The 12,789-nt window shown below is 31.5% G+C and overlaps 1 protein-coding gene across 1 annotated transcript in view; it reads left to right on the forward strand.

Moving 5' to 3' along the window:
- The window catches only part of LOC111710482 (plexin-A4), an 82,781-nt gene that overhangs the window by 5,871 nt on the left and 64,121 nt on the right, over positions 1–12,789 (forward strand). The window contains exons 2-3 of the mRNA XM_023484585.1: positions 1,288–1,507; positions 11,340–11,515. Of these exons, the coding sequence (XP_023340353.1) occupies positions 1,417–1,507; positions 11,340–11,515 (267 nt within the window). The 5' untranslated portion in view covers positions 1,288–1,416. The remainder of the gene's footprint in view (positions 1–1,287; positions 1,508–11,339; positions 11,516–12,789) is intronic.

Here is a 12,789-nt window from a genome sequence, read left to right on the forward strand (position 1 = left end):
ATAATCAGCTATTTTTATAATAATCAGCTATTGGTATCCCCTACTCTGTAATCGATCAAAAGTCTGCAAATCTGTATCCCAGATGAATCACTGTAGAAGAAAAATGAGAAAAGATAGGAAAAGTTTGTTTTTGGATTTACTTCCTTCAAACTTTTAATAACCATATAGAAACAAACTCGAAAATTATTTTTAAGTTAAAACTAACAGATAAAATATATATTTTATACATATATGTATTTCTTTCGATATATTTTTTAAATGGTTCTTAAATGTAACACAGCACTCGGCCCTTAGTATGTCCTAGCCGTAGCGCTCGGCCCAGAAATTGTCTTAACCAAACATAACCCTGAAATGATGTAAATAAATATCAATATCATGTTGAAAAATAGTAGAAATCGGTTGTACAAGCAGGAGTGGAAGGGAGGACGGGGTTGGGGGGTCGAAAAATCTCCTACTATAGGACTGGACCTAAAGTTTTGGCATTTATTTTCAATCTGTGGGTGTCAATTTTTTATTTAGAAGAAAACATTTTAAAGACTTAAATAATTCTATACGTAAACCTCAAATTATATTTTGTACACTGGTTCTTATTGATTGATGTCCATTTTTACATCTCCCTGAGTCCGAATTTAATGAATTTTAGGCCTGAGCCCGAAATTTAAAAAAGTATCGTTGAACGAAACTCTCGAGTTTCCTTTTTGGAGTCTTAACATTTGTGTAGATTTTGATTTAAGAGATTCGACAAAAATGGAAAATATGAAGAATCTAAATAAAAAAATATTTCAATAACAAAAATATTGATATCCACAAAACTGCCTAACCCCATTCGTAAAACCCGGGTTTTAAAACTGGTTTTCATAACGATACCCTGTCTTAAATTTTGGGCCCTGAATTTATAAATTTAACACGTTTAAGCTACCACCTATTTCTCTTTCCCGAACACATTTTTAAAACTAAGGATCGTGAAATAAGAGTAAAGTTGACCAATATTATGGTAATTTCAAGGTTCATAGGTTTTATATCAACTTTTCTATCACTTCAAAGCTATGCCATTTTTTAAGGAGATGGGTATAGTACTTTAAATTTTATTTAATTTTTTTAAATTCCAGAATGTGACAATTCTAGTATTTCAGAATATGATTTAAATGGGTATAGGTTTTTATATATAATTTAATTTGTTTTAAATTTCAGAATATGATTTGAATTCAATTTATTTAATTTTAGAATGTGATATTATCTGTATTTTTTTAGTTTCAGAATTGTTATTTTTAATTGATCTATTTTCAGAATGTGACTATGTGAAGTTAGAGAAACTCTGAAGTGAGCAGTGAACATCAAGAAAATCAGTGACAAACAGAGAAAATGTGAATTATACTTAAACATGCAGTGTAAAAGCTAAAACAAGCCTTTTCAGCCATGCTGGCTCTAAACCACAACCCTACCTGGGTGGTAACGCCCCTAATTCTTCTTCTTATAGGGGTGGGCTGTACAACAAATAGCAAAGATGGTAAGTTTTCTTTATTCATGGTTACTTTTAACAGCTTTTACACTGGTCCCAGGGCCTTGTAAATTAACTTCTATTGGAGACGTAGTATACCTCTATTTACTGGAGACCTAGTATACCTCTATTTACTGGAGACCTAGTATCCCTCTATTTACTGGAGACCTAGTATCCCTCTATTTAAACCTCTCTCTGATCAAGAATGAATGAGATATCTTCGAGTTTCTAGCTGAAAATTAATTATCTACAAGTTCTCTAGAAGTATCCCTTGAATTTGACTTTTTGAGAATATTATTTCGAAAAATGTTTTTGTTTTGTTTTTGAATAAATATAAGCTCGATTTTTACCAAAATCGCTAAAATCCTAAACTGCGATTTACAATGCTTTCTTTGCTTTCAACACAGCTTGAAAAGAATAGAAAATTAAATCTTCTAATTATTAATAATTCCTTATTTTTCTCATGATCAATGATCAATGATCATTCTTGATTTCAGATTTATGATCTTTTTTATTATTTTCAGCTGTTGAGAAAATCTGTGATGTCTTTTTAATTTTCCATTTTTTATTATGTGAAGAAAATCTTAAGATCCGTCCTGGAATAATTTATTGTTGACACGATTTTAGTTTGAATATATCATTTCTAAGTTAAAATTCGTAAAAAAAAATTCTTCTTTGTTTCTGACATTTTCAAATAAAAAATTCAACCGACCATCTTTCCTGTTTAAAAATTAATTTTGTTTTCAACTAAAATTACAGTTTTCAAACAAGACACAGAAAACCTAAATGTCAAATGTTCCAATTAAAAAATTTTTTTTTCATTATTTTATGGTGCTATTAACGGATTTTTATTACCCCCCCCCCCCTTCTAATCTCACTTAACCCACCCTCTTACATTAATTACAATGATTTATTATTTATTTCCCCATATCTTCTTTTTTTCCCCCACTCAGCAACAAATGCCCCAACCCCCATTTGGTCCCCCCCCCTCTTTGTTTTCCAACCCATTCAATATATGTAATTTACATAATAGATGCTCAACATATGTATGTATCTATGCATTTCTCCTGGGGAAATTCCCCTTGCTCAAATCCCCCACCTCGACTATGAATTCCCTCACCTCTTTGCAATTTCCCCCTAGTCCCAATTCATCCATGTCGATACCACCCAGAATTTCTCCATTTTTAACCCCCCACTTTCTTTTTTTCCACCACTTTCTTTTTTTCCCCAACCTGTCTCTTCAACATTTAAGACCTTTATCTCTTTACTTATTCTTGTTAGTTACAGTTTTTTTTCAATTGCAAGTAAATATATCGACTCTGCTGTTAAAAAAATAAAAAGTAATGGGGAAAAATTTATGTTTTTTGTATTAACTATAGTTAGATACAAAGGTAAAGTTTACAGAGGCCGAATTTAAAGAATTAAAGCCGCGGCTTAAATTTGAGACGCGGCTCAAATATGGTTGGTTCCACTTCAAATTGTATTAAGAAGTAATAACTCGATTAGTCACATCAAGAAGAATGCAAACTTAAAATTCAAATTTGCAGAAATTTGCTTAAAATTTTTGTAATTAGTGTGCAAATTTTAAGTTTTTAACATTAAGGGGAGAGTTACTGTAATGAGTTCAAAATGTTATATATTTTACAGTCAAAGTACTTTGATAGCATGAAGCATGGGCCTTACTTTATATCTGAGCTGAGATAGATAAATAGATAGAAAAATAAGTAGATAGATAGATATATAGTAAGTAAGCTATAATGTAAACATTTACATTCTCATGTTTAAATCATTGAAGGTATGACGTAATCACCATTTACCTTTTCATGAAGAAGCAAATATAACTTTTTCAATTAGCTTAAGTTGGGTTTTTTTTCGTTAAAATTAAGTTGAGATCTTAAAGGGACAACAGGCGTAAATTTAATTAAGTTGAGATCTTAAAGGGACAACAGACGTAAATTTGAATTAATTCTCAGCTAAACCCAGCTTGTCTGATCAAAATTGAATTAGTGTTATGCATTTTTTTCTCTTTAAAAACTTATTTTTTTCAATTGTGGTTTCTTTACATAATTGACTTGTGCATTGAAATAACAATTTTAAGACTATGGATTATTTAAAAAAAACAATATTTTACAATGAAAGCTATATTTTTTACTCGTTAATGCTATACAGTGTATATTTTTTACAAAAATTGTTTTTTAAACATTTTATTCAAAAATATATTTTTTCTGAAAAATAAAACCGGTAATATGATAACACCAGTAAAATTTAGAAATTTTTCTATTCTTATGAATTTTCAAGGAAATAAACACCTGGTTTAATATTTTGCAGAAAATGAATCGTAAAAAGTTGAAATTATTGACAGAAAAATGAGCTTTAATACTAAAGTTAAACTCAAAACCACACATTTTTATCAAGTTTTTTATTTCTTGTAACTGTGTATTCAACCTAATAAAGGTGGTTGAAACCTGTTACTATAACTGGATGCCTAGGAATGCAGAATGCTGAATGTAGGCCTATTTTAAAAGATTTAAAAAATCCAGATTATTTATTATTTTTTTTCTAGAAATTATTTTTGTTTATTTAATCATTATGATGAAGTTAATTTTCTTTACTTTTCAAAATATTTTTTACATTTTTTTGTTGTAACCTGCAAATATTTCTTTTGGTCAGGATATTAAAATAAATTTTAATCGTTTTTTTTTTATGAAAATTGTTAAATATCTAGGTTGAAAATGGCTGGGACAAATCAATGTCATAATTGTATTAAGGGTCTCAAAGCTCCCAACTAACTTTTTATCTTTCTGTAAATAAATGTCGTTTCTCGAATTGTAATTTTAATAACTGATAAGGAATTGAATTCTTATATTTACTTTTTATATGGAAACTTAATATTCAATACACCCCTCAATAGGGGAATTCTATTTTATATGTATGTAACATGTATACAGTAGTAATCTTTGATATGTCTCAAATTTGATTGGGAAACTCGGTTGAACCATTGGAATGTCTAAATTTCTTAGTTTAAGTTAGTTCCTATCTGATAGGGTTGAATAGGGCGGAGTAGTTCCTATCTAATAAGGGGTGAATAGGGCGGAGTAGTTTCTATCTGACAGGGTTGAATAGGGCGGAGTAGTTCCTATCTAACAGGGTTAAATAGGGCAGAGTAGTTCCTTTCTAATAGGGGTGAATAGGGCGGAATAGTTCCTTTCTAATAGGGTTGAATATGGCGGAGTAGTTCCTTTCTAATAGGGTTGAATAGGGCGGAGTAGTTTCTATCTGATAGGGTTGGATAGGGCGGATTAGTTCCTTTCTAATAGGGTTGGATAGGGCGGAGTAGTTCCTTTCTAATAGGGTTGAATAGGGCGGAGTAGTTCCTTTCTAATAGGGTTGAATAGAGCTGAGTAGTTCCTTTCTAATAGGGTTGAATAGGGTGGAGAAGTTCCTTTCTAATAGGGTTGAATAGGGCGGAGTAGTTTCTATCTGACAGGGTTGAATAGGGCGGAGTAGTTTCTATCTGATAGGGTTGAATAGGGCGGAGTAGTTCCTTGCTAATAGGGTTGAATAGGGCGGAGTAGTTCCTTTCTAATAGGGTTGAATAGGGCGGAATAGTTCCTATCTGATAAGGTTGAATAGGGCGGAGTAGTTCCTATCTGATAGGGTTGAATAGGGCGGAGTAGTTCCTATCTGATAAGGTTAAATAGAGCGGAGTAGTTCCTATCTGATAGTGGTAAATCGGGCGGAGAGTTCTTATCTAATAGGGTTGAATAGGGCGGAGTAGTTCCTATCTGATAGGGTTAAATAGGGCGGAGTATAGTTCCTATCTGATAAGGTTAAAGAGGGCGGAGGATAGTTTCTATCTGATAGGGTTAAATAGGGCGTAGTATAGTTCCTATCTAATAGGGTTAAATAGGGCGGAGTATAATTCCTATCTAATAGGGTTAAATAGGGTGGAGTAGTTCCTATCTGACAGGGTTGAATAGGACGTTGTATTTTCTATCTGAAAGTGTTAAATAGGGCGGAGTAGTTTCTAACTGACAGGGTTAAATAGGGCGGAGTAGTTCCTATCTGACACGGTTAAATAGGGTGGAGTAGTTTCTATCTGACAGGGTTAAATAGGGCGGAGTAGTNGAGCAATAGCAATTTCTAGAAAATCTATGAATAATATATTGTGTTGTGTACTCGATCCATCTCTAAACCTACATTTAAACTTGTTTAAGAGAAATACCCCCTCCAAATTTTATTTATGAAGAAAAATGAAAGTATTTTGATTTTAAAAAGACATTTCCTCCTAACACCTCTTCTGAAAAAATATGATCTTTGTAGATAATGAATATTTTTTTGGATAAAAGATTTTAAAAGTGGCTAAGTTCTTGTGTACCTTTTTCTAGATCTCGTTTAAAATTTTTTAAATCCCCCCCTCTCTCTCTAGCACCCTCCTCTAAAGTCGTGTCAGTGTATTTTTAAACCCACAATGGAAGAAATGGTTGACTATAAAAGTTAGGTAATAAAAGACTAACTTAATAAAGAAGTTGCAACCTTTTTTACACAGAAAGGGCGTTGTTAATTTTGTTTTATGAACACACTGGAATTAAGTTTTAAAAACAGACTTGAAACTTGACAAATAAAAAAAAATTGTCGTATATAAATTATGGATAAATGTGCAGACTGCAGGTATACATAAACAGGGATATAGAATATTAGTGGACAAATAGATACTCATAAAATTAAACCAGATAGGTTAGAATAGATGGACTAGCAGATAGATGGACTATCATCTAGTTGGACTGTCAGCCAGATGGATTTGCAGATAGATGTACTAGCAGATAGATGGACTAGCAGATAGATGGTCTAGCAGATAGGTGGACTAGCAGATAGATGGGCATCAGATACATAGACTAGCAGATAGATGGACTAGCAGATATATGGACTAGCAGATAGATGGACTAGCAGATAGATGGACTAGCAGATAGATGGACTAGTAAATAGATGGACTAGCAGATAGATGGATTAGCAGATAGATGGACTAGCAGATAGATGGACTAGGAGATAGATGGACTAGCAGATAGATGGACTAGCAGATAGATGGACTAGCAGATAGATGGACTAGCAGATATATGACTAGTAGAAATGTGAACTAAAAAGAAGGAGTGATTAATATGGGTTCATTGATAGATGTTTAGATTAGAAAATTGTTGTATAGAAAAATTAATTAAACTGAAGATGAGAGAAATTATTAATTTCTTTTCACGAGGGTTTATGCTGAGATATATTCTTCCATTTTTCACTTAGCATGAACAGCTGATTTTACCCACAAGCGTAAACGACTGATTTTAGTCAAATGTAAGCAGTAATCAGTATTAAGCTGTTGGCACCAAAATTAGCGCCTTTTTTAAAACGTTTTTTTTATCAGATTTAGATGTAGGTTATATAATCAGCTGTTGGTATCATTATCACATATCGGTATCATAATCAGCTGTTGGTAACATAATCAGATGTTGGTAACATAATCAGATGTTGGTAACATAATCAGCTATTGTTATCATAATCAGCTATTGTTATTATAATCAGCTATTGGTATCATAATCAGCTGTTGGTAACATAATCAGCTGTTTGTAACATAATCAGCTGTTGGTAACATAATCAGCTGTTGGTAACATAATCAGCTATTTGCACCATAATCAGCTATTGTTATCATTATCAGCTATTGGTATCATAATCAATTGTTGGTAACATAATCAGCTATTTTTATAATAATCATCAATTGGTATCATAATCAGCTATTTTTATAATAATCGGCTATCGGTATCATTATCAGCTATTGGTATCAAAATCAGCTATTTTTACAGTAATCAGCTATTGTTATCATAATAAGCTATTTTTATAATAATCAGCTATTGGTATCATTATCAGCTATTGGTATCATAATCATCTATTTTTATAATAATCCGCTATTGGTATCATAATCAGCTATTTTTATAATAATCAGCTATTGACAACCCTCTGTTTTGAAGGAGGTAATTTTTTAGAACAAAATTAATTTTCCTCAGTCAGCTTTCCAGTTAATGGTAAATAATTTTACCAAAGAAAATATATAATCAATCGTTGAGTTTCATTTTGAATTACGAACAGTTAGGGTGAATGAAAAAAAATCAATATGTGTCTTCAATTACTGAGGACAAAGGAAGTTTCAAAATATTTTTAGTTTAAAATCGACCACGCTTATTTTCTATTTAAAGAAAATCTGTTAAAAAAGTATTGCCAAGCACGTACATACTTGTTTTATGGTATATGTCACTAAAAAAATGGTTACCGATACTAAAGCTCTTTCATAGATTTGTTATAACAGGTATTTTTTTAAAGAAAACTTTTAACTATTAATATTATTTTTGTTAAACATGAGTATGAGGAAAGGAGTTTTAATGAAGAATATTATTTTTTTACTGCTTTTGTAAAAACACATTTTGTTTTGTTAGACATCTAAACTGAACTGAGAACGTAAACTATGCTGCCTCAAGTAGAACTTCCTAAACACCATATCTTAAAAATCCTTGTTAGATTTTCATAAAACATTGATAGTATATCTTAAGACATTGATGGAAAATCATAAAACTGGTTAGAATCTTAAAAATCCTAGATAGAATTTCATAAACCCTTGATAGAATTTCATAAACCCTTGATAGAATATCATAAACCCTTGATAGAATATCATAAAATTGGATAGAATCTCATAAAATCTTAGTAGAATCTCATAACTTTGGTAGATTCTCATAAAACAGTGATAGAATCTCATAAAACCGTGATAGAATCTCATAAAACCGTGATAGAATCCCATAAAACCTTGATAGAATCTCATAAAACCGTGATAGAATCTCATAAAACCGTGATAGAATCCCATAAAACCTTGATAGAATCTCATAAAATTTAAAATAATCTCAGAAACCTTTCATAAATCTAATAAAATAGAAAATTGTATAAACTTGAGAGAAATACAGTTTTTTTTTCTTCAAAATTTCTTTTTATTTTTGTAGAAAATTAACACTCAAACAGATCTATTCATTTAGATAAGCTTTATTGTCTAGTTAATACTGGGGGAGAGATAATCTTATATACCGGTTCTCATATATATTTTTACATTGTTAGAACTACATACCTACCTTCTTACCTAAAAACAAGTAAACAAGTAAACAAGTAAACAAGTAAACAAGTAAACAAGTAAACAAGTAAACAAGTAAACAAGTAAACAATCTGTTGTGTTTACTTTGTATAATACAGGAATCCCAGAATATATTAAAACTAACAGACATTTCATTATTTTAATGGATTTCGCCTGTTTTTCTTTGCTTTTAATCGACAAGCTTATATTCCAAGTCTTTAAAAAAAATAAAATTGAAAACCTAATGGAAATACAATTATATAAATATATATTTAACAACTTGAATAGAGGTTTAATCCATGTTTAACTAAGTAGAAGTAGTATGAACTATATTATTAAAATATATAAATATTATTTTTTAAAAATGCTTCTGCTTATTTTCATATTTTGTCAACTTATGAAGCTCTGAAAAGGCTTTTATCATATTCCTCCATTATACTGTCAAGTGACCAGTATTAATATTCCACGCTGTAGAAATATGAATTATTACTTAAATAAAAACCTTAAAAACACCTTATACCTCTCTCCTTCTCTATTTATTTAATTTTTTTATGTCAAATACGTTCATGTATAATCAATTTATCTTAAAAACAAATTTTTTTACATTAATAATTCAAAAGTATGATTTATATGGTTTATGTTCTTAATGTGTGACCTTGTAAATGTCTAGGCTCTTCTAGACGGGGGGGGGGGCAGATATTTTTCTTTATTTCTGTGTCTTTAAAAAATTATTATCTACTTATTCATGATTCATCTACTTTACATCTACCTATTCATGATACATCTACTTTATATCTACCTATTCATGATTCATCTACTTTACATCTACCTATTCATGATACATCTACTTTATATCTACCTATTCATGATTCATCTACTTTCCATCTACCTATACATCTACCTATCAATCTTCCTATCGAGATACCTATTCATCTACCTATTTAGCTACCTATCTATGTTTCTATTATCTTCTTTCTATGAGTCTACCTATCTGCAAATTTATTATATTTGCTTCAATCTTGTATCTATCTATCTATCTATCTATCTATCTATCTATCTATCTATATATCTATCTATCTATTTACCCATATCCTGAGTAAGCTAACCTTGACATCTAACCCCAGTTTTAATCCAGTCTATGTATATCAATATCAACATCCTTTAGATCCTCTTCTTCCACACTTTCTCCTCTTCCATTTTCTATCTTCTTATTTTCTCTTTATATCCTCTTCTTCCATCTTCTTATTTTCTCTTTAGATCCTCTTCTTCCATCTTCTTATTTTCTCTTTAGATCCTCTTCTTCCACACTTTCTCCTCTTCCATCTTCTATTATCTTATTTTCTCTTTAGATCCTCTTTCACACTTTCTCCTCTTCCATCTTCTATCTTCTTATTTTCTCTTTAGATCCTCTTCTTCCATCTTCTTATTTTCTCTTTAGATCCTCTTCTTCCACACTTTCTCCTCTTCCATCTTCTATTATTTTATTTTCTCTGTAGATCCTCTTCTTTCACACTTTCTCTTCTTCCATCTTCTATCTTCTTATTTTCTCTGTAGATCCTCTTCTTCCATCTTCTTATTTTCTTTTTAGATCCTCCTAATCTATCTTCTTTCTTCTTATTTTCTCTTCAGATCCTCTTCTTCCATCTTATTATTTTTCTCTTTAGATCCTCTTCTTCCCCAAAATCCCAAAGTCCCAAAATCGTTCTCTAGGACGGCCCCATCTTTTTATTTTTTCTTCTTACCAATTTTCTCTTCTTCTAATCTATTCTCTATTATTTTCTTCTCTTTATAGAAAATATCTCTCTTCCATTCTTCTGTATATCAAATATTTTTTAACTTTCCTTTTTCTATTTTTTCCCGTTAGCATTCAAATGTTTTTTGTTTTGTTTTAAGTGACCTTGCTAGACCTTTCTTGACCTTGTTAGACTTTTCTTGACCTTGTCAGACTTTTCTTGATCTTTCTTGACCTTGTCCTAGCATGTTTTACCTTATTTGACCTTGTTTTTGTCATACCCTATCAAACCTTATTAGACCTTTCTTGACTTTGTAAGACTTATCTTGATCTTTCTTGACCTTGTCCTAAGCTTGACCTTGTTTGACCCTGTTTTTGTCATATTTTATCATGTTAGACATTTCTTGACTTTGTTAGACTTTTCTTGACCTTTCTTGAGATTTCTTAACCTTTCTTGACCTTGTTTGACCTTGTTTGACCTTGTTTGACCTTGTTTGACCTTGTTTGACCTTGTTTGACCTTGTTTGACCTTGGTTGACCTTGGTTGACCTTGGTTGACCTTGTTTGACCTTGTTTGACCTTTTATGAACTTGTCTGAACTTGTTTGACCTTGGGTGACCTTTGTTGACCTTGTTTGACCATGTTTGATCTTTTTTAACCTTCTTTGATCTTGTTGGACCTTATTAGACCTTTCTTGACCTAGTTAGACCTTGTTTGACCTTTCTTGACCTTGTCGTAGAGGGTTTAACCTTGTTTGTCAGACCTTGTTAGTGTTTTTGTCAGACCTTGTTTGACCTTTCTTTTCTAACCTTGTTCCTTGTTAAACCATGTGAAACCTTTTTAACCTTGTTTGACCGTGTTTGACCTAATTAGACCTGTTAACATTTTTTTCTTTTTTGGGGCTGTGCTTTGACTTTTTGATCTATTTGACCTTTGACCATTATTATTGTGTTCAGGAGGTCGGAATATTGTTGTTGAGTTCTCTGATCCCCGTGTAGGAGTTCTACTTCAACAACAAGGAGAAGATGAAGGTCCACAGTTTAATAACCTAGTTGTAGACAAGAACACTGGCAGGGTGTACATCGGAGGGATCAACAAGCTCTACCAGCTCTCTCCCAACCTAGAGCTTATGGTAAGTCATTTTACTTTTACTTTTTTTTTCATCGTACAATGCTTTTTTTAATCGAACAATTAAATGGTCAGTGCATTAATTTTCAAGCATTTCGTCTAAAAAGATTTTTCCTTATACTTACCGTTCAAAGTCTCAAGTTTTTTTTTCTATAAATTACTCTAATTCATAGTTAATATTTAGGCTTATTAGTTAAACTTTTTAAGTTTTAACTTATTCATGAGAACTTCATTCATTATTTCCCATAAAAATTAATTAATTCATTGAATAAAAGTAAACAATATATCTAATAAGAAGTAAACATGAGAACATGAAAAATTAAACTATTCCTAGAATTAGAAAATTTCAGAGAATCTCAGTTCGTATTGAAACCCTCTAGAGTCTAGAGCATGATATTGGGATTCAAAGTAATAAAATGGTCTCTTCAAAATTTACTGTTCATTCCTAAATGCCTAAAAATCAAGTCAATTAGAGGCAGATGGAGTTTTTTTTATTGTAACCTAAGCCGATAATACAACCTTTTGTGTAGTTATTCAAGCCAAACACTTAAACACCCTCCCTCCCCCCCGGACATTCTCCTTCAAAAGGATTGCATGTTCTTTAACAAAGGCAAAGAGAAGTTTTTAAATTCCAGCTTAAAAATCTATTTCAATCTTCAGAACCCCTTCCCTCATTGGATACTATACTAACTACTTAGGGTTAAATACAATTAATTGTTTTAAACTAGTTTCTACTCATTTTAAAAATCCTTTTCATAAATGTACACTGAACACTGAACACTGAACATTAACAATACATATACAATTCTACTGTGGTTGGTGGTTTGTTAGCTAGATATTTGGTTGGTTGGTTGATTTGCTAGTTTGCTGTTAAAGGTCTACATGGTGGATTGGTTGTTTTTAGGCGAGAGGGTATTTTGATGGTTGGATAGTTGGTGGGTTGGAGGAGGGAGGGAGTCCAGAGTTCCTCAAATAGTAATCACCGCCACCCAAATCTGTTTTGCGGCAAGCGCGCTCCTCAATTGGTAATCTCCACCACCTCAAATAGTAATCACCCCAAAAAAGCATAAAATTAAATCGTTTACTTCTTAGAAATAAGACCATATTGACCTCTTTTAATGGCCCTATGGTGTACAATATTGTTAAAGCTTTCTTTATTGCTCCTTAGTTTCGAAAATAAATCAATAAATATGCCACACTAAGTGCTAGAAATATATTACGTTTTTTAGTTTCAAGTTTCGCTTTAAGAATGTTTGCGGCATTTTCCTCTGAATGTTG

The sequence above is a fragment of the Eurytemora carolleeae genome, unplaced genomic scaffold (assembly GCF_000591075.1).
Source record: "Eurytemora carolleeae unplaced genomic scaffold, Eaff_2.0 scaffold1015, whole genome shotgun sequence".
In the NCBI taxonomy this organism is placed as follows: domain Eukaryota; kingdom Metazoa; phylum Arthropoda; class Copepoda; order Calanoida; family Temoridae; genus Eurytemora; species Eurytemora carolleeae.